Source organism: Copidosoma floridanum, unplaced genomic scaffold, assembly GCF_036245765.1.
Source record: "Copidosoma floridanum isolate Cflo_tuat_1 unplaced genomic scaffold, Cflo_Japanese_pri ptg000020l, whole genome shotgun sequence".
In the NCBI taxonomy this organism is placed as follows: Eukaryota; Metazoa; Arthropoda; class Insecta; order Hymenoptera; family Encyrtidae; genus Copidosoma; species Copidosoma floridanum.
The window spans coordinates 29,797,618-29,816,351 of NW_028321897.1; the positions used below are offsets into that span (position 1 = coordinate 29,797,618).

Here is an 18,734-nt window from a genome sequence, read left to right on the forward strand (position 1 = left end):
CATCCATGGCCGCAGATGCGGTATCAACCGGTGAGTCCATCTACTCACACCAGCCTGACCCCACTCCTGTTGCCACGTCGTCAACGTTCTGTCCCGCATATCACTATCGCTTTCGTCGCTGGAGCCCAGGAACCTCCTTTGCCGCTCCAGCGCAAGCAACACAACGGGAAATGTTCGTGCTATCACCATAGCGGTGGTGGAGCATACTGTGCGGTAGGTGCACGCAATCCTTAGTAATCCAAAGCGCTGCACAGAGTTGAGGTGCTCCCGGATATTCCTTCTCGCAAGCGCGTCCGCCCACACCTCCAAGCTGTACAGCAGGATCGAGTTAGAGACCGACGCAAGAAGCTGTCTTTTGGCTTCTCGTGGACCCCCAACGTTCGGCATTAACCGTGAAAGCGCCCCGGAAATCCTAGCGGCTTTGTTAGCTGTTTCCCTGATGTGCTCCCAGGAGGTGAGCCGTGAATCGATCCACACTCCTAGGTAGCGCACCACCGGGCTCGCGCAGATCACCTTACCCGCAACGTTCAGGCGCAATTCCCCCCCGAACCATCTCTGCCTGGTGAGAACGACCATCTCTGTCTTTTTAATCGCAAGCTCGAAACCGTGATCCCGCAGCCACTCCGACACTATCTCGATCACCCACCAAATCCTGCCCTCGGCCTTCTCTCAGGATCTCGCCGTGACGTGCAGTGCTATGTCATTAGCAAAACCCGTCAGCTTGATCCCCGGAGGCATTTCAAGGCGCAAAAGTTCATCGTAGACCAGGTTCCATAAGTCAGGGCCAAGTGCAGAGCCCTGTGCGACTCCCGATGTCAGGCGCCTCTCTCTTGGTCCATCCTTCGTGTCGTACCGGAGTACACGATCCTGGAGATAGCTATCCAGTATCTTTCTAAGGTAGTCCGGTACATTCCGACGCCTCAAGGCTGTCATTATCTCGGACCATTTCGCCGAGTTAAAGGCATTCCTGACGTCGAGAGTCGCCAGGACACAGACACTTCTCGTCTTATGAGAGGGATTCCATGCCTTTCTAACTGACTCAAGAACCTCGGCTACAGCCATAACCGTCGAACGCCCCTTTCGGAATCCGTATTGATTTCCCGAGAGGCTGACTTCTTTTCTCAAGTGAGTTCTAAACATCCTTTCGAGCATTTTTCCGCAATTGTCCATCATACCTAATGGTTGGAATGACGACGGGACCAGGGGGGTTGGTTTGCCCTTGTCCAGAAGAACAAGCCTTTGGATCTTCCAACGCTTGCTAAACAGTCTAACGCGTAAGTATGCATTGAACATGTCCAGCAAAACGTTTGGTTACTCCACAGCTATGACCTTAAGGACTTCGGACGGCACCCCCTTTCGCCCTGGCGTCTCCGATGCCACCAACCTTAATTCATCTGGGGAAAACAGAGGTACTTGGTCTACACGTATGTCCTCCTGTCTTCTATCGTGATGCTCCAGGAAGAGGCTGGAGACCACCCGCTTCAACAAAGAAGGTTTGATCGGTGGCGTCGGGTCCGAGCCGCGCAGTCTTTTTAACGTGATCCCGTAGCCCAGACCCCAGGTATCTTTATCTACCTTAGCGATGAGTTCGCGCCAGCATCGGTTCTTGCACATCTTGATCGCCCTTACCAAGGCCTTTTTTGCGTTTTTGTACGCGGTGACCGCTACCTCGGCGTCTTTGCGAGTTCTGTGTCGCTGTGCAAGACGCCGAAAGTGCTGCGCCTCCCTGCGCAAGTTTGCAATATCTTCGGTCCACCAGTAGTATGGCCCTCGACCCCTTCTGGCAGACCTTTTCGGCATACAAGCATCGCACTATTCCTTGACACGTCTCATGGTGCCGCTCACAAGTGCCTCAACCTCCGCTGTATTTGTGATCTTATTCAAATCAACAGGAGGGGGCGCACTTACCATGGCTTTCCGCAACAAATCTCGATTGAGTTTTGCCACATTCCACCCGGGTACGCGCCTTCGAATCAATTCTTGTGAGCTTGCTCCACGATCCTCGTTTTGCACGAAGCTAACATACTGGTGATAACTAGCCGTGTAGTCCTCAAGGACATGCCAGTCAGTCACCCGCGCCGCCATTTGTGACGACACTAGTGTAAGATCGATGATCGTGCCCTGGTTTTCGGGCTGCCTGAACGTTGCTGAACTACCAGAGTTCATGACGATAAGATCTAGTCTTGCGGCCATCTCTAGCACCACCTGCCCTCTGGGGTCGGTTCTTGGCTCCCCCCAAGCGATGACCTTGGAGTTGAAGTTGTCCGCCAGGACTATGTCACCATTTTCCCCACACACACGAACAGCATCTTTGAGATCGGCAAGCCGTGCTCTAAAGACACCAATCGGGATGTTAAAGGATATGTAGCAGCTTATAAAGGTCACGCGCCCACACCTAATCCACACGAACCCGTCTCCGCCTCCAGTTTCGGACACCGAGAACTTGTCGCTGCGGATTAAGATGGACGCACACCCAGTCCTGTCGCTGAACCAGCCACGACCCGATAGCGTGCGAGCTGGCTCGTATAGAAGAAGCAAGTCCACACCCCGAGTACGTGCAAACTGGTCCAGCAGATCGTGCGCGAGCACGGTCCTATCGAGGTTTAACTGCAGGATCAGCGCCATTTTTGCCGAGCCGCCCCTGTCGACGCCCGCAGCGTTCGACACCTGGCAGTTCCAGCAACGTGTCTAGTGTCTGGCTTTGGGACCACGCTCACGCACAGGTAGCAGCTTACTTATTTTTTAGAGCAGCTGCGTGCTACGTGGCCCCTTTTGACACACCTCCAGCACGCTCCAGTCCTGTCGGATCTGCCACACTATCTGGCAATGTGTCCGAAGCCCAGGCATCTAAAGCAGCGCTCAACTTTAGGTTCGGGCTGCATCCTGCAGTTTACCCAACCCAGCCGCAAATGGTCCAATTCATCCAGGACTAGCGCTGTGGATGTAGGGGCCTCCACGTAGGCCACTCTGTTGCCTCTTATTGTCCTAGGTGAAAGCCGTACGACCAAATTGGGGGAAGCAGCTGTGTCAAATTGGCCTTTTACTGCCTCCTCGATGTCCTCCTTGGTCACCGTAGGATCCACGTCCCTAATTTCCCGGACGAGACTCGGGACGAGAGTCCTAACCTTGCCAGCACCCGCCACCGCATCTTTCAATGCGGCTGCAAACGCATCGTGGTGCTCTGCATTGGCGTCACACAGTTCGACGAGGACTCCTCCCGCCCTCGTCTCCCTGACCGACGCGACGCCACTCTCAACCCAAGCTCGTCCAGGATCACCTTTTTCATTTGGGCCAGGATTTTGGCGTACTTCCTGCCTTTGGCCGGCTTCACAAGGATTGCCTCTGGCCTGGCCCTTGGACGCCTTTTTGTAGCGTCTCCAGAAGGCAAGGTCTTTCCCGAAGTCCTTCTCAGGTCAGATCTCCTCTCCTTTTTCGTTTTTTCTTTTTCTTTCTTCTTTGGAACGGTCTTCTACTCCTCTTGGTCGAGAGGATTACCGTTCCCGCTTTCTTCATTTATGGGCTGGGTCCTTTCCTGAGTCTTTGGACTGGACTCCGCCCGTCCCTTTCTTTTTTTTGGCGGTTGCACCGGGTTCGTAGGGCTCGGAGAATCCCGTGCCCCCTTTCTTTTCTTCTTCCCTAAAGGACTCGAAAAGAGAGGAGGGCCGTTTGACCCCAATCCCTCATCCGCAACTCGATTCCTCCTGTTTTTTAGGCCCTGTGCTATTTTTAGGGCATTCACTACTCTCTGCCGGTTATTCGACTGGGTTGCCCTGTACTTCTTAACGAGACTCCCCAGCTTGACCAAAATCTCGTGCAAGCGGTTGAAGAGGGCCTCTTCACTGAAGTTCTCCTCTCCCACAGCACTGCAGTGGCCTCCATCCGTCCCACTGTTTTCCTCCCAAAAACTCTTTTTTCATTGAACTTCATTCTTAATCCCACGAGAAGCTAGGGAAGTGAAGGTTCGCCGACACAGAGCCCCGCATGTGCTTAAAGGTAAGGCTAAGTACTCGTGAAAGTCGCCAGGTATCCATGGGGCACCGTTTAGAACCGCCAGTACCCCGACGGCCAACTAACCTGTCTGCACGGTACGCTTGACACCTTCGGTTTAGAGAGTGGAAACTATCTGTCAAAGAAACCACTATACCAAGACAGCAGGCTGATTCTTAGTGGCTTGGACGAGGGGTCAGCCCCATCCGGCCCTCCAAAATTTTTTTTTTAAACCACCTATACCCTCTAAGACCCCCCCCCATGCCGCGTGGCATAAGTTCCACCCCGGAACCGCGTTAGCATTACTTCAGGGTGAAGGCACCAGGAAGAACGTCGCGTCCCACAGCATTAACAAGCTGATCCGCCACCATTTGCTAGAGGTGCCAGTCCTCTTAAGTCCTAAAAAGGATTCGGTGTCCCTCAAGATTGGCACTGGTTCTCTAGCGCTACAACATTTGTTGCTTTCCCATACTGCCACCTAAAAGGCAGCCTCGGCGTCCCACGCGGCGGTTTTCTCCTCTTCCTTCTTGCGACGGACCACTAACCCGACGTAACCGTTTACCGCCCTCCATCTCTCCTCGGTGTCAAGCATCTCAAAGATGATGTTTTCGGGAGTGGGTGTCACGCCGAGCATGTCCACCAGTAGCTGGCGCTCACGGTGCTATCTTTCCTACACGAAAACCGTGTGTTTGACGGTATGTACCACCGGGGAGTAGTAAGCACATCTGGTGGATGCTTTCACCGCCACGCGATGGAGATAGGCATCGAACTGACCATGTGCAGAGAGAAACTAAGTGAGGTAATAATTCACCACTCCGTGCCCTCTTTCCACCCATGGTCGCAGGTCTGGGATCAGCTAGTGCGTCCATATACTCACACCAGCCTGACCCCACTCCTGTTGCCACGTCGTCAACGTCTCCGCCCGTCTGTCGCTATCACTTTTGTCACCAGAGCCCAGGAATTTCCTTCTCCGCTCCAGTGCAAGCAACACGACGGAGATCGTTCGTGCTATCACCATAACAGCAGCAGAGGAAACCGTGCGGTAGGTGGAAGCGATCCTTGAGATCCGATACGCTGCACCAGAATGAGGCGCTCTCGGACGTCCCATCTCGCAATTGCATCCGCCCACACCTCGGTGCCGTTCAGCAGTATCGAGTTGGAGACTGACGCCAGAAGCCACCCGCAACGCTCAGGTGAAAGTCCTATCCCGAACCACCTTTGCCTGGTAAGGACGACCATCTTTGTCTTGTCGATCGCAAGTACAAAACCGTGATTCCGCAGCCACTCTGACACTATCGTGACCGCCCACCGAATCTTGCGCTCGGCCTCCTCTCGGGATCTCGCTGTGACGTGCAGTGCGATGTCATCAGCAAAATTCGTCAGCTTGACCCCTGGAGCTATTTCAAGGCGCAAAAGTTCATCGTAGACCAGGTTCCATAAGTCAGGGCCAAGGCCGGAGCCCTGTGCGACTCCTGACGTCAGCCGCCTTTCTCTTTGTCCATCCTTCGTGTCGTACCGGAGTACACGATCCTGGAGATAGCTATCCAGTATCTTTCTAAAGTATTCTGGTCCATTCTGGCTCCGCAAAGCCCTTAATATGTCAGACCATTTGGCCGAGTTGAAAGCGTTTCTAAACTTGAGAGTCACCAAGACACAGGTGCTTCTTGTCTTCTGTAAGGGTTTCCATGCCTCCCTCACCGACTCAAGAACCTCGCGCAGGTTGGCAATTTTTTCGGTCCACCAGTAGCACGAGTGCCGGCCCCGCCTGGCAGTTCTTTTGGGCATGCACGTGTCACACCACTCCTTGACACATTTTAAGCTGCCTCCTACAAGAGCCTTGACTTCCACCGAATCAATGATATTGAATAAATCAGCGGGAGGTGGCGCGCTTGTCATGGCTTCCCGCAACATATCTCGATTGAGCTTCGCCACGTTCCACCCGGCTGCGTGCCCTCGAGGTAGTCCTCGCAAGTTTGCACCATGTTCCTCATTAATTATGAAGCTGACAAATTGGTGATAACTAGCCGTATAGTCCTCCAGAACCTGCTAGTCAGACACCCGCTCCGCCATTTGTGACGACGCTAGTGTAAGGTTGATGATCGTACCCCGGTTTTAGGTTCTTCTGAATGTTGCTGAACTACCAGAGATCATGACGATGAGATCTAGCCTCGCAGCCATCTTAAGGACCGCCCGCCCCCTGGAGTCAGTTCTCAGCTCCTCCAAGTGATGGCCTTGGAGTTGAAGTCGCCGGCCAGGACTATGTCGCCATTTACCCCGCACGCACGAATAGCATCCTCGAGCTCGGCAAGCTGCCCTCTAAAGACGCCGATCGATATGTTAGGGGAAATGTAGCAGCTCACATAGAATACACTTCCACTCCTGATCCACACAAAACCGTCCTCACCTCCGGAATCGGATACGGGGAACTTGTCGCTACAAATCAATATGGCGGCGCGTCCACTCCTGTCGCAGTACCAGCCCCGACCCGGTAACATGTGGGACGGCTCGTTTATGAAGAGCAAGTCCACACCCCGGGCGCGGGAGAACTGGTCTAGCAGATCATGCGCAAGCACAGTCCTATCAATGTTTACTTGCAGGATCACCGCCATTTTCGCTGAGCTCCTCCTGCAAACGCCCGCAGCGCTTGACACCCGGCAGTCCCAGCGACGTGTCCGGTGTCCAGTTTTGGGACGATGCATTCACACAGGTAACAGCTTACTTTGTTTTTGGAGTAGTTACGTACTACATGGCCCCTTTCACCACACCTCCAGCACGCCCCGGTCTTGTCAGGCCCGCCACACTGCCTAGCAATGTGGCCAAAGCCCAGGCACTTGAAGCAGCGCTCAGCATTGTACTTAGGCCTCATCCTGCAGTTCACCTAGCCCAGCCTTATATAATTCATCTTATTAAGGATTGTAGTCGCCGCCGCAACGTAGGCTACCCGATTTTCCCTGACAGTGCCAGATGACAGCCGCACTCCCAAGACAGGGGCCTTCTCTTCCTTAAAACAGCTTTTAAGTGCAGCCTGCACATCTTGCTCCGTCACCGTAGGGTCAACGTCTCTTATCTCATATGTCAAGCGCGGGGCAAGGGTCCTCACGCCGCCAGCACCCGCCACAGCTTTTTTAAGCGTGTCGGCGAACGCCTCGTGAGAGTCAGACGTGGTATCTCTCAACTTGACATGAACACTACCTGTTCTCGTCTCCCTGATTGACCCCACGCTTGCCCCATGCTTGACCACATTGACCCTCTTCATCAGGGCCAGGACCTTGGCATACTTTTTGCCCTCTGCTGGCTGTGCGTTAATCGCATCAGACCTGGCCCTCTGACGTCTTTCCTTAGAAGCCTTCGATGGCTTGGCCTCTGATTTTAGGATCTTATCGTCCCTAGCCTTTTCCTTCACCGATTTCTTTTTCTTTTTCTTTTCTGAACCTCCGTCCCATTTTCCCCACTGCCCGTTCCAACAACCACGCCGTGCTCTGGTTGCGGCTGAAAATCAAGCCCTCTTGCCTTTTTTGAGGCTTTTTCTGGCGTCAATTTTGGGCTTGGAGTTTCTCTTCCTCTCCTTCGCTTCCTTTTTTCTTTTAGTTCTATACCAATATCTGGCTCCTCCGCTTCTTCAAGCCGATCTTGATAACGCTTAAGGGTGCCTACAGCCGTCGCTGCCAGCCTGACGTGATCCTTTATGGTCCTCGCTGTGTTAGGGTGCTAAGCCATAAGCACCTTGAAGTCATTCATCAACCTCGCAACTACCTCAAACGCGATGTCAGTGCTTTTCCGGAACTCGACCTCCGGGTCCAGCTTGGGTCGTCCACCAAGCTCAAGATCGTGTGACTCTGCACCAGAGTCAGCCTTTTTTCGTCCCAGTTCCGCCATAATTCTCCTTACTATGGGAGTAACGTCTTTGTGCCCTCCCCCCAGAATCCGTGGAGCCTGCGGCAGCCACCCGGGCTTTTAACGGATCGGAACTGCCGGCGAATTTCTTCAGAGTGGTTACCGCTTGGGGTGGTTTTTTTTTATTGATGCACTTCATTTTGACAACTTGTTTGAGTGGCGTACTGACCCATGAAGGCCAGCACTACTCTTTTTACTGGTAAAGAAAATTGGAAAGGGTTAAAAACCAAGGCAGCCGCTCACTCTGATTCCAGAGAAGCATGCTACTTGCTCGGGCCGACCGGGAGTTGCCACTCTCCCTCAGTCCCTCCAGCGGAGTCAGGGCCAAGTGCAGAGCCTTGTGCGACTTCCGACGTCAGACACCTCTCTCTTGGTCCATCCTTCGTGTCGTACCGGAGTACACGATCCTGGAGATAGCTATCCAGTATCTTTCTAAGGTAGTCTGGTACATTCCGACACCTTAAGGCTGTCATTATGTCGGACCATTTCGCTGAGTTAAAGGCATTCCTGACGTCGAGAGTCACCAGGACACAGACACTTCTCGTCTTATGAGAGGGTTTCCATGCCTTTCTAACCGACTCAAGAACCTCGGCTACAGCCATGACCGTCGAAGGTCCCCCTTGAAACCCGTACTGATTGTCTGAGAGACTGACTTTCCTTCTTAGACGAGTTTGTATCAGCCTCTCGATCATTTTTCCGGCATTATCCAGCATGCACAATTGTCGGAGTGACGACGGGACCAAGGAGGGTGGTTTACCCTTGTCCAGAAGGACAAGCCTGTGGATCTTCCACCGCTCGCTGAACAGTCCGTTACGCAAAGACGCTTTAAACATGTCCAGCAATACGTGTGGTATTTCCGCGGCTATGACCTTGAGAACTTCAGACAGCACCATGTTCGGACCTGGGGCCTTGCGGCCTGGCGTCTCTGAAGTAGTTGTAGTAGTAGTAGTGGTAGTAGTAGTAGTTCAAGGTGTAGTTTAAGTAGAAGTTAATAAAGTGTTCTAAAAAAATTTAATAATATTCTCCTCAATTTGGTTACTAAATTTAATAAATTTCATTTATTTTACTCAGTAGATTTGAATCCTTGGTTTTTTAATCATGCAACTCTTTGTTTAATTTCATGTATCTATTTATTTATCATCCTGTTGATAAAAATATATTAAATTACCTTATAATTTCATTTTATATAATTAAATTATAAAATGTTATGAAAATATTACTCTTCCTGGGTTTGTATTTACAATACTTTGACATATAATACATCGTGCACGCACGTATTTGCTGTGTGCAGTAGTCTAAAATAGTACCACCTGCATTGCAAGGAGGGGTTGATGCTGGATAACATGATTTCATAGCTTGTTACGGGCTGCAAAATTTGTTAATTGTTTTTTGTAGTTCTAATGCATTTTTGATACTTAAAGTATGGATTTTTAGTGTCCAGAATTTGTATTAAACAGAAAACAACTTTTTCTCACAATATTTACTTATTTTTTTTTTCAACTGTAGAATAATAGTTATCATCAATTAAAAATACATACAGGACGCTAAAAATTGATAGTTCAAGTATTAAAAATGCATTAAAATTGCAAACAGCAATTTACAAAGTTTGCAGCCCATAACAGGCTATGTAATCGTGTTATACAGCATCGCTTTCTGTTTGCCGTGCAGATGGCGTTTTTCAAATTACTGCAAATAGCAAATATAAGACCTTTAAATGCACCTGTACTGTAGAATTATGAAAGAAGAAGGAATTAATGAAAAAAGATTAAACTCGTTTCTTTCTTAACTGAAAGCTGAACTCATCAGTACGACGTACTAGTGATTATAGCCGTAGATAAAGATGACTGATACTTGCTTTTTACGTGCTTATTCATCATGTGTCTGCAAAATTATTCCTTCTATTATAACTCCTCTTAACACATTGTAATAATCTTGCTGACGCATGATAAGTAAGGGTGTGAAGTGCAAGTATCTGTAATGTTTGTCTACGGCTTAGATTAAAATCACGCCGTACTGATAATGTTCGCTAGTAGTCGAGAACGAAGCGAGTTTAACCCTTTTCCTTTAATTTCTTTATTTTTTCTTATTCTCTAGTATATATACACCATAAAGTGTAATATACATGTCTGTATAATTTATTATATGTGAAAGTGTAGTTAATACATGGTACATAAAGTTATAAAATTTTTAATTTCTGTACATTTTATAAACTGAATTAATAAAGGTAACAAAATTATCCACTACAATTTCAAGTGATTTTGGAAACGTATAAATTTTGTAAAATTCTAGAGATGCGTTGATTTTAAGAATTTTACTATTATTTTATAGGTTATTCCATAATATTCTACGAGCTTATTATGTAACATTAAGGTTTTAGATATTTTCTAGTGTCTAAGTCTGATAGGCTATGAAAGAAAAGTAAACTCACCATTTCAATTCTGCTACCGTATATGATTTGTTATATTATTGCATGTCTTATTCTACTTTACTTATTAAACCCAATTTTTAAAAACCCTTGTTAAAACCTTAAATCCCAATAACGTTACAATAATGTTTTATATGAATGAGTAGTCCACTGCTATCTCTCGGTCACCGTATACGATTTTTTTTTGGTCTCGTATATCGTATTATACGTTACTTGACATACCCTTTAATTAAATACGTATATTGCAAGGCTTGCGAAGAAAAAGGTATTTGGCTGTTTTGTTTCTCTGGACATTCTCAATTTTTTTAAAACCAAATCATTTTGTCACACCTTTATATTTGATGCTTACATTGTAGGGGCTATAAAAAAATTAATTGTCTAACAATTTTTTTTGGCTACTATTATATAGGCGCTGTTAAATATAACATATTGTATTAGATTTTCTTTAAATCTTAAAACATTTACGAAATTTCAGCTGGATCAAAAATCAGGAGAAACCACACGCATTAGTCCAAATTTAAAGATTACATATTTTATAGTAGATACACACATCTTTCCATATTGTTAAGTGATTTCAATTGATAAAGTATTAAGCCCTTCCTTAATGACCCGCAGTATCGCCTCATTACTCCTATGACCACCCTTATATCCCCTTGAAATAACGAAAAATTTATTTGATTTTTTTTATGTTTAAATTAAATTACATTTTCCAAATCACCATACTACCTCCACACAATTTTCTAATCTCTCTGGACTCGTTCGCTAGCTCCCCCAAAAATAAGAGAAAAATTGTTTGGTTTCTTCTGTATTTTTGTTTTATTCAAATTTCTGAACCGTTACAATCTCTTAATTTCCCGTATAATCTGCTCTAGCCTCCCACAAACCCCCTACAATGTTTTGGGATATTGTAAATGCATATCTCCCACATTTCTACACTAAATGAGAGAAATCTGTTCTATTTCAATTTTTTCTTGTTTAAATTAAATTAGATTTTCTACTTCCTCCTTCTGGTCGCCTATCGAAAAATCTTTACAACATTTCTTACTAATAACTTTATATTTGTACCAGATAAAAACAACTGAGTATATCCAATAGGTATACAAGCAAATATTGATACATCTACATAAGACATAAGATGTATCAATATTTGCCTGTTTACCTATTGGACGTTTTAAATTTCTATCTTACCTACAAGCATTAGAGTCATATACCTACTATATCGAGCTTAGGTGAAGACAGCTTAAAAATTAAGAATGAGAACTTATCTAAACCTACGGTGCAAGTGAATGTACGGATCCTTGGTAGCTCAAGAAATAGAGTAACTGCCTAGTAAATAGGAGGTTGTGTGTTCGATTCACACTAGGGGAAAGATATTATTCTCATTCTTATTTATTTCTTGAAAAAGAAATTATGCGGATTGGTATAATGAATTTTTAGTATATTAGATATTGAGAAAGGGCATATGTGGATGCTATAAAGAGTGCTTGTATAAAAAGTGCCACCATCTATACATATGGACCTCTTGATACAATGATAAAGATGTATCAATATTTGCTTGTATACCTATTGGACATATTAAATTACTAACTTACCTACAAGCATTAGAGTTATATGCCTACTGGACCAGCTTTACTTTCCATTAGAGGTGGCTAAAGCTAGAGCAAGAGGATATCGAACAGCATTAGGAGTTAGAAAGTGGACTTTAAAATCTTTTCCAATTACATAATGTAAGTTACCTAAGTAAGTATGTTACAATTGCATTGGCCCAATTCTAGTAAGCTGCAGATTTTTAGCTTAGTCATAACGAATCGATGGCTCAGTCAAAAGAGTGCTAACCCATGTTCAGGTTAAGAAATGTGAAAAAAAGAAGATATTTTTTGGAACGAAGTTCCTTTTCTCGCATTTTGAATTTTGGGTGCATGGAGGCTAGACCGAAAAAAGTGTAACAAGACTTTTTTCCGACCCCGCTTTAGTAATATAGCCATGTATAAAGCTATACACATTACCGCAAGCAGCTCTCTCTCTCTTTCTCTCTTCATGGGCATGCACCGAAGGACCCGACAGCTCTCTTTGGTTTGGCCTCCTTCGGTTGTACTCGGCCAGTAGCTTCTCCTTCCCGCGCCGCGTACCGTCAGCGCTACCTACACATTAACAGTGGCCGCTGTAAGTATATACCTATAGCTGAAATCGACATATAACGTATTAGTCTTTTCCTGCTTCCCACTCCTCATGCTATTGCACCGATGTCACTGGGTGTAAAAATGGCTGATTAGTTTATTGCCGAAAAAAAAAATACGATTCAATCTCATGTTATTCAGTAAAGAAAAAATTGGTCATTTCCCTACAGAATTTTTCCAGGATTACAGGAAAAATAGTTTTGTCCAAATTAGAAGTTAACTTCATTTATTCATTGAAAAATGTATAATTAGTTGCCAATTTTTTATTTAGATGTTTGCTTTTATCTCTTCTTCTATCGCTCGTAGAGTAATTTTACGATCACCAATCTTTTTCTTATCAAATTTTCTACTCAATGTACATGTTCGTAAATTTAATTATTATTATTATAACACACTAATGGTATTATAGGGTAAAAAAATTATCCAAACCAAAAAATTTTTGATCAGCATAGAAAAAAGAACTACCATCTTAATTTAAAAGTAACCGTGAGAAAACATAGATATAACGTTGCATAATAAGAAGCTATTTTTAAAATTAGAAAATAATTATTAGTTTTTGTTAATTAGTTTTTTAAAGTGATACTTTAAAGTGTTATTACAAACTTAATTATTGGTTTAACAAAAATAATTGTGCTGTTGTGTTGACACAGTCACAATTCATGTTTTCATTTTTTTCTGATTTCGTAGAGCATGTGCGAACACCGAAAAAATTTATTACTGTACGTGAACCTAATGCATACTCAAATTACTAATTCACTGAGTTGATTCACTCTTAATAATGTGTTGTTTTTTAAAAAGTGTTTCTGTAAGTTATCGTTATTTATCATATACATGATAAACGTATTTTATCATTAATTTTTTATTTCCTTAACTTGACATTTTATCCTGAACAAGATGACGGTATGTAGCCAATGTCTACGAAAAAGCGAATAGAACTTGATTCTGACCGGGGGTCCATAGATCCCTCACGCCTGGTTTTCTTTAATTGGGTTGTAGCAGTACTGTTCGTTTTATTTTGTTTATCATTATCACATCAATGTCAGAGATTTAACGGATACTTCATTAAAACTTAAAAAAATAATAAATCTTTTGAATAGTTAGAGTTTTTCCCATGCGCTGGACAATCGGAGTAAAATTATCGTTATGAAAGTCAAGGTAATGTTATTTTACAGTTTTCATACATTAGCACTAAAATAATTGAAGAATATTCGAAGAAATCACATAAGAACTAAGTACGTACTAACCAAGTTAAATGACTGAAGTAATGTGTAAACCTCGATGGTTTTATTCACCAAACATTATTATTTATTATTTATCTATTTACCAAAATTTGGCACGCTCCAAATGCAAATTTAAGCCCATATGTAAGTAATTTTAACAGCTATTATATTAGTTTTCTATTTCATGTAATGAATATTTGTTAGATAAAAATAACGTTGACTTCCCTTTTTTATTCTGTCAGCAATCGAAATTTGTAGTTCTAAAACTTTCTAGAATCAACAGCTACACTGAAATTTTAAAAATCGTTGAGACTCTGCATGGATTCATCTTTATTCATGTTAAAGAAAAAAATTTCTAGATTCTTTTATTTTCCAAGTTGTCTGAAATCATTGTTAAATGATTTCAGGTATTTTAATATACTTCAGAGCTTTCTTCAATAATCTAGAAATTTTAAGGACAATCTAAGATATTCTATATTAATAACAATTATTCTAATAATTTTCAGAGTTTTAATTTATGATGAAATTTCTCAAGTTATTAGTATGGTTTGGGAACAGTTGAGAACTTTTAAACTTTATTATAATCACGCATTTTTATACTTTATTTTAGAAACTATAAAATACCCTACGATTTTTTCGGAACTTTCTGGGAAATTTTTAATCTTAAAAACGTTTTAAATATAATAGTTTAGAACTTTCCAGATTAATTAAGACATTTTTAAAATTATTGAAATCAAGAATATTTGAAACCAGTCTTAATAAGTTTATAACTTTCACTAATTAGATGCACTATAGAAGTTCCTAGATTTCTTTTGGTATTGTAAAATCTTTTGTAAATAACTCTCAACACTGGTACACTTTAAAGCGTTCTAGATCACTCTTAAAATTTTTATAATAATCTACACAGTATTTAGCTTATATGAGTTGTACAATGTGTTAGAAAAGTATAGAAGTATCTCATTAAATGTATTTTTACCAGTCACATCCGTACATTTCCACCTACTGCAACCGAACTCCTCAATTGCAAGTAAAGCATACGTAGAGCCTCTTACCGCTGCAACCGCAAGTGGATAGCAGTGGATGATCATGAAGAAAAGACTGGATATACTACTAATTTTCTTTTAAGTATATTAATTAAAAAATCCCAAGACACCGTTTGAAATTAGAAATAAGTCAAAGTTTTATTAAATATGTTACAAGTATGTTTTGGTAAATTGTTTAATCTATGATTGTGTACAACATCTGAATAATATTACATATTTTGTCCTTTATTCATTTAGCTTTAGTTGAAAGGAAGCCATTGGATATAAAAGTTGATGAGAATATTAAAAAAAATCTACCTCCCTTGCGGCGTTGTGTCACACTACCCGACACAAGTTCAACTTTTCATACATCTAATCATTTTGGCTTCTCTGAAGTTGGAAATCTTATTGCATGTACGCCAGCTCTTCGTCGTCGTCGTCAAAATGATAAATCTGTTGAAGTTTTAAGTGATCTGAATCTTAGATACCAGCAGTATAAACGAAATGAACTAAGACCTACATCTGACTTATTACTGAATTCTCATTCCAGAGGAGTACCATCATGTTTATTAGGAGAGGTAATAAGGCAGCCTATTGAAAGTAGTGATGATACAGAAAATAGTGATGGACACATGTGTAGTCAACAAACACAGCAACTGCCTCCTCCACCACCTCCTACAACTCCACCTCCGCACTCTTCCGAAAACGATGCCAGGTATAACACCAGCTTTCTTAAATTTATTATTATAAAATTATACTTTATCTCTGCAGGATACGCTGCTTGCTATTGTATGGTAATAAATAAGAATAACAAAGTATACATTCTTTATACCTATGTGTTAGTACAGAGATCTGAGTATACATTTAAAAAAAAAGATATTGTAGATATTAGTCTACTCTACATAAGTAGTTTAATTTTGGTTTTATAAATGTACTTAACACTATTTATTTTGTTACCAGAATTAAATATTTGAAACGTATTAGCTATGTATCGTTACTAGCTAATTCATGTATTAAAAAATATCTTGTTATGGAATGTTGTATACTGAAAATTTCTTATCTTACCATGAGGATATCTTTAAAATTTATGTTTTAAACTTATTTTTTTGAAATAAGTTTTTTGTATTCTAGTAACAATGAAACTTTTATTGTTATAAAAAATATTTATCGTTATAACAAAAACTTTCTAAAGAGCTATCTTACTGCTTAAACAATTTTTGACAAGATTAAATCAAAGAAGTTAATTTTAAAGTGATGTATAACTCACATGTATATTCCTGTAATTCTGTAAAATATGTGTTATAAGTATTAGGTAAAGAAAGGGGTCACCACGAACAAATAATCACACGTCAAAATAACTTTCTATGAATGTGTTTCCTAATTTGTTAAATTGAATTTCTGTCTTCTGGCAAAAAGGCAGTCAATACATTTGTATGTGCAGATATTTTTGTCTGCACTTTCAATCACGAAAATTCTTAAATAAATGATAGATCTGCATCCATATTCGTATATGCAATAACTAATCTGGACCTTTCATAGATGACAATGTTTTGCAAATCTCACAAAAGGTGATTTTCTTGACAAAAAATTTCTCCTTTGTAAATTTAAAAAGTACCACGAAAAATTCTGAAGGTCTTCTTAAATTATAGAGTTGTTTTAAATTATTACGAATCGCTTATAGAATAACAGAGAGTGTTAGAAGTGACTATTTGTTTAACGGCTTAAAATTAATTCATCATTATTTTCGAAATAAATTAAATACAATGCAACCATACTTAATTTCCTATCAAAATTTAAAAACTAAAATTTATAAGCTTGTCTAATAAGGTAAAGTACCCTATATTCGGACAAAAGTGTTGTTCGGACCTATATCCGGACAGCAGCGATAATTACATAATTTTTTTACAATTTCTGAATGAAAAAATTTATTTGTAATCTACAGTATCGAATTGATTTAAGATAGTTACAACATGTGTCGAATTAATTTGATAATTCATTAAAAGAAATGTTTTTTCTTGCAAATCAAGGTTTTTTGTGTTTGGCTGCTGCCCGGAAATTAGATACTACGGTTCAAACTGTACCCCATATTCGGACACACATAATCCAGCAATTTACTAGCTTACAAGTGCAAAGAAATGGTATACAATGTAGTAAAATATAATAATAATTTGTTTTTTGCATTTGTTTAACTAATTAAAGCCATTAAAGTAAAATATAACTGCAAATAAAGATCTGCCATAACCTTATTTTCTCAATGTTCACCACTGTCCGGATTATGGTCCCTACGTCGTAACGGGACCTATATTTGGACTATTTAGAAATGCATTGTCCGAATATAGGGGTTTTGAGACTGAATCTTTATAATTATTTTAAACAATGATCACACGGTCTCAAATAACTTTTTTTTTTTCAAGTGACAGAAAAATAACTTTATTATCTATACGTCAACCGTCTTTTTCGCAAAAACAGCTAATTTCTTTGTGAGTTTAGAAATAGTGAATTACCTAAAATTATGTGTCCGAATAGAGGGTACTTTACCTTACTTGAATTTTCTTATCGGAAAGAGTATTTATCAAGCGGGTCAATTCAAAATTTGTAAATGTTTTACTTTTTTATGTATCTTCGATTAGAATACACGCTCTGCATAGCGTAGGAGATAGTTTAAATTAATGTGTTGACGCATACAATAGTATCACAGACCGAATTATTTCTGAAACGATTAATTTTACACTCAGAGTAAATGTCTATCTGTGAATGTGTGTTTGTATGGGTGTATGTCAATGTACGTTTCTAGTTAAGGAACTGTGTATCTGTCGTGGTGGTAGGTAGGATGGTGTGAAGCAGGAGAATAAGCACGCGTAGATGTAGTAGAGTAATGGTAAAGGTTGAGGCTGGAGCTTGAGCTCTGCGTGCTACTACCGCGGCTACCGTAGCCCGAGTGAGCCTGAAAGCCTCCTTTTATAACTGTACTTCTGGCACGCTGAGGTTGCGTCATCGCAACACCTTTCCTTTTTATGAAAGAAAACATATGATTAATATATGATTACATCCAATCTTACAAATATCATTAGTTTATACAGTAGCACTGAGGTACCTGTTTTGTAGGCGTCGATTTACGTAATTGTACGCTGATCTGACTGTTTCTGCTTCATGCTCCTCGTCTCTTGCAGGAGACTTAGCCTGAGAACTTATGGCGTGCGCTATGTTTTTATCTCGCTTGGGATCAAAAGCTGGTGCAGCTGCTGTTTGTATCAACACGTCAATCTTACGATTCTTGTCAGTTACGGCTTTTGCACCCGACTGCCACTCGTTGATTATTATAGGTGCATTGTTCAGGAGTTTTTCGACGAGCTCGTGTTTGAACGATTCCATCGATTTCAGTGCACTAAATTGACTTTTTCGGTTCTTACAATAAGAGAGGTGGGGCTTGAATCGAACGCGGATATTTCACTATAGATGCGTATATCTATGACCGAAACTTTACCGCCTACGCCGAGTTCGGATGACTTTGTCCCATAGTGACGCTTGTTGTATATTCTTTCTTATCCTTTCTTTTTTAATTTTTCGTGTGAGCTCACTGCTTGGTAACTTTTAAATGCACCCAAATTTTTTTATTGAACAGGGGATCATGGGATTGAATCCAGCGTGAGAACATCAACTCTGCCGCAAAATAACCGTTCTCTAGAGGCGTTGTTCTATAAAACAGCAGACCGGTAAAAATATTACCTCGTTTTATTATATTTTTATCTATTTTTAGAAGTTTCGGTGGCTCCGTTACTTTGCGGAAATTCAGGTGAAGTTGTGATATGACCAAAGTTGTACTCTTTCGTGAATTGTCTAAATCCCGACGAAAACTGTGTGCCATTGTTTGAACGGACGGCATTGGGAATACCGTATCACGTGGATAGCTGTGTACAGTTTTCTATCACTTCTATTTCGTCTATGGTTTTCAATTCACAAAGTTCAAAATATCTAGAATATTGGTAGCGATAAGGTACCATTTATTCAG

The 18,734-nt window shown here is 41.8% G+C and overlaps 1 protein-coding gene across 6 annotated transcripts in view; it reads left to right on the forward strand.

Moving 5' to 3' along the window:
• Asator (tau-tubulin kinase asator) overlaps nucleotides 1–18,734 on the forward strand; it is a 552,963-nt gene that overhangs the window by 503,880 nt on the left and 30,349 nt on the right. For all 6 annotated transcript variants that reach the window (XR_016293148.1, XR_016293146.1, XR_016293147.1 and 3 more), the window contains one exon: nucleotides 14,984–15,440. Coding sequence is in view for 1 of the 6 variants with exons in the window: in XM_089594084.1 (XP_089450210.1) it covers nucleotides 14,984–15,440 (457 nt within the window). In the remaining 5 variants the exon portion in view is untranslated. The remainder of the gene's footprint in view (nucleotides 1–14,983; nucleotides 15,441–18,734) is intronic.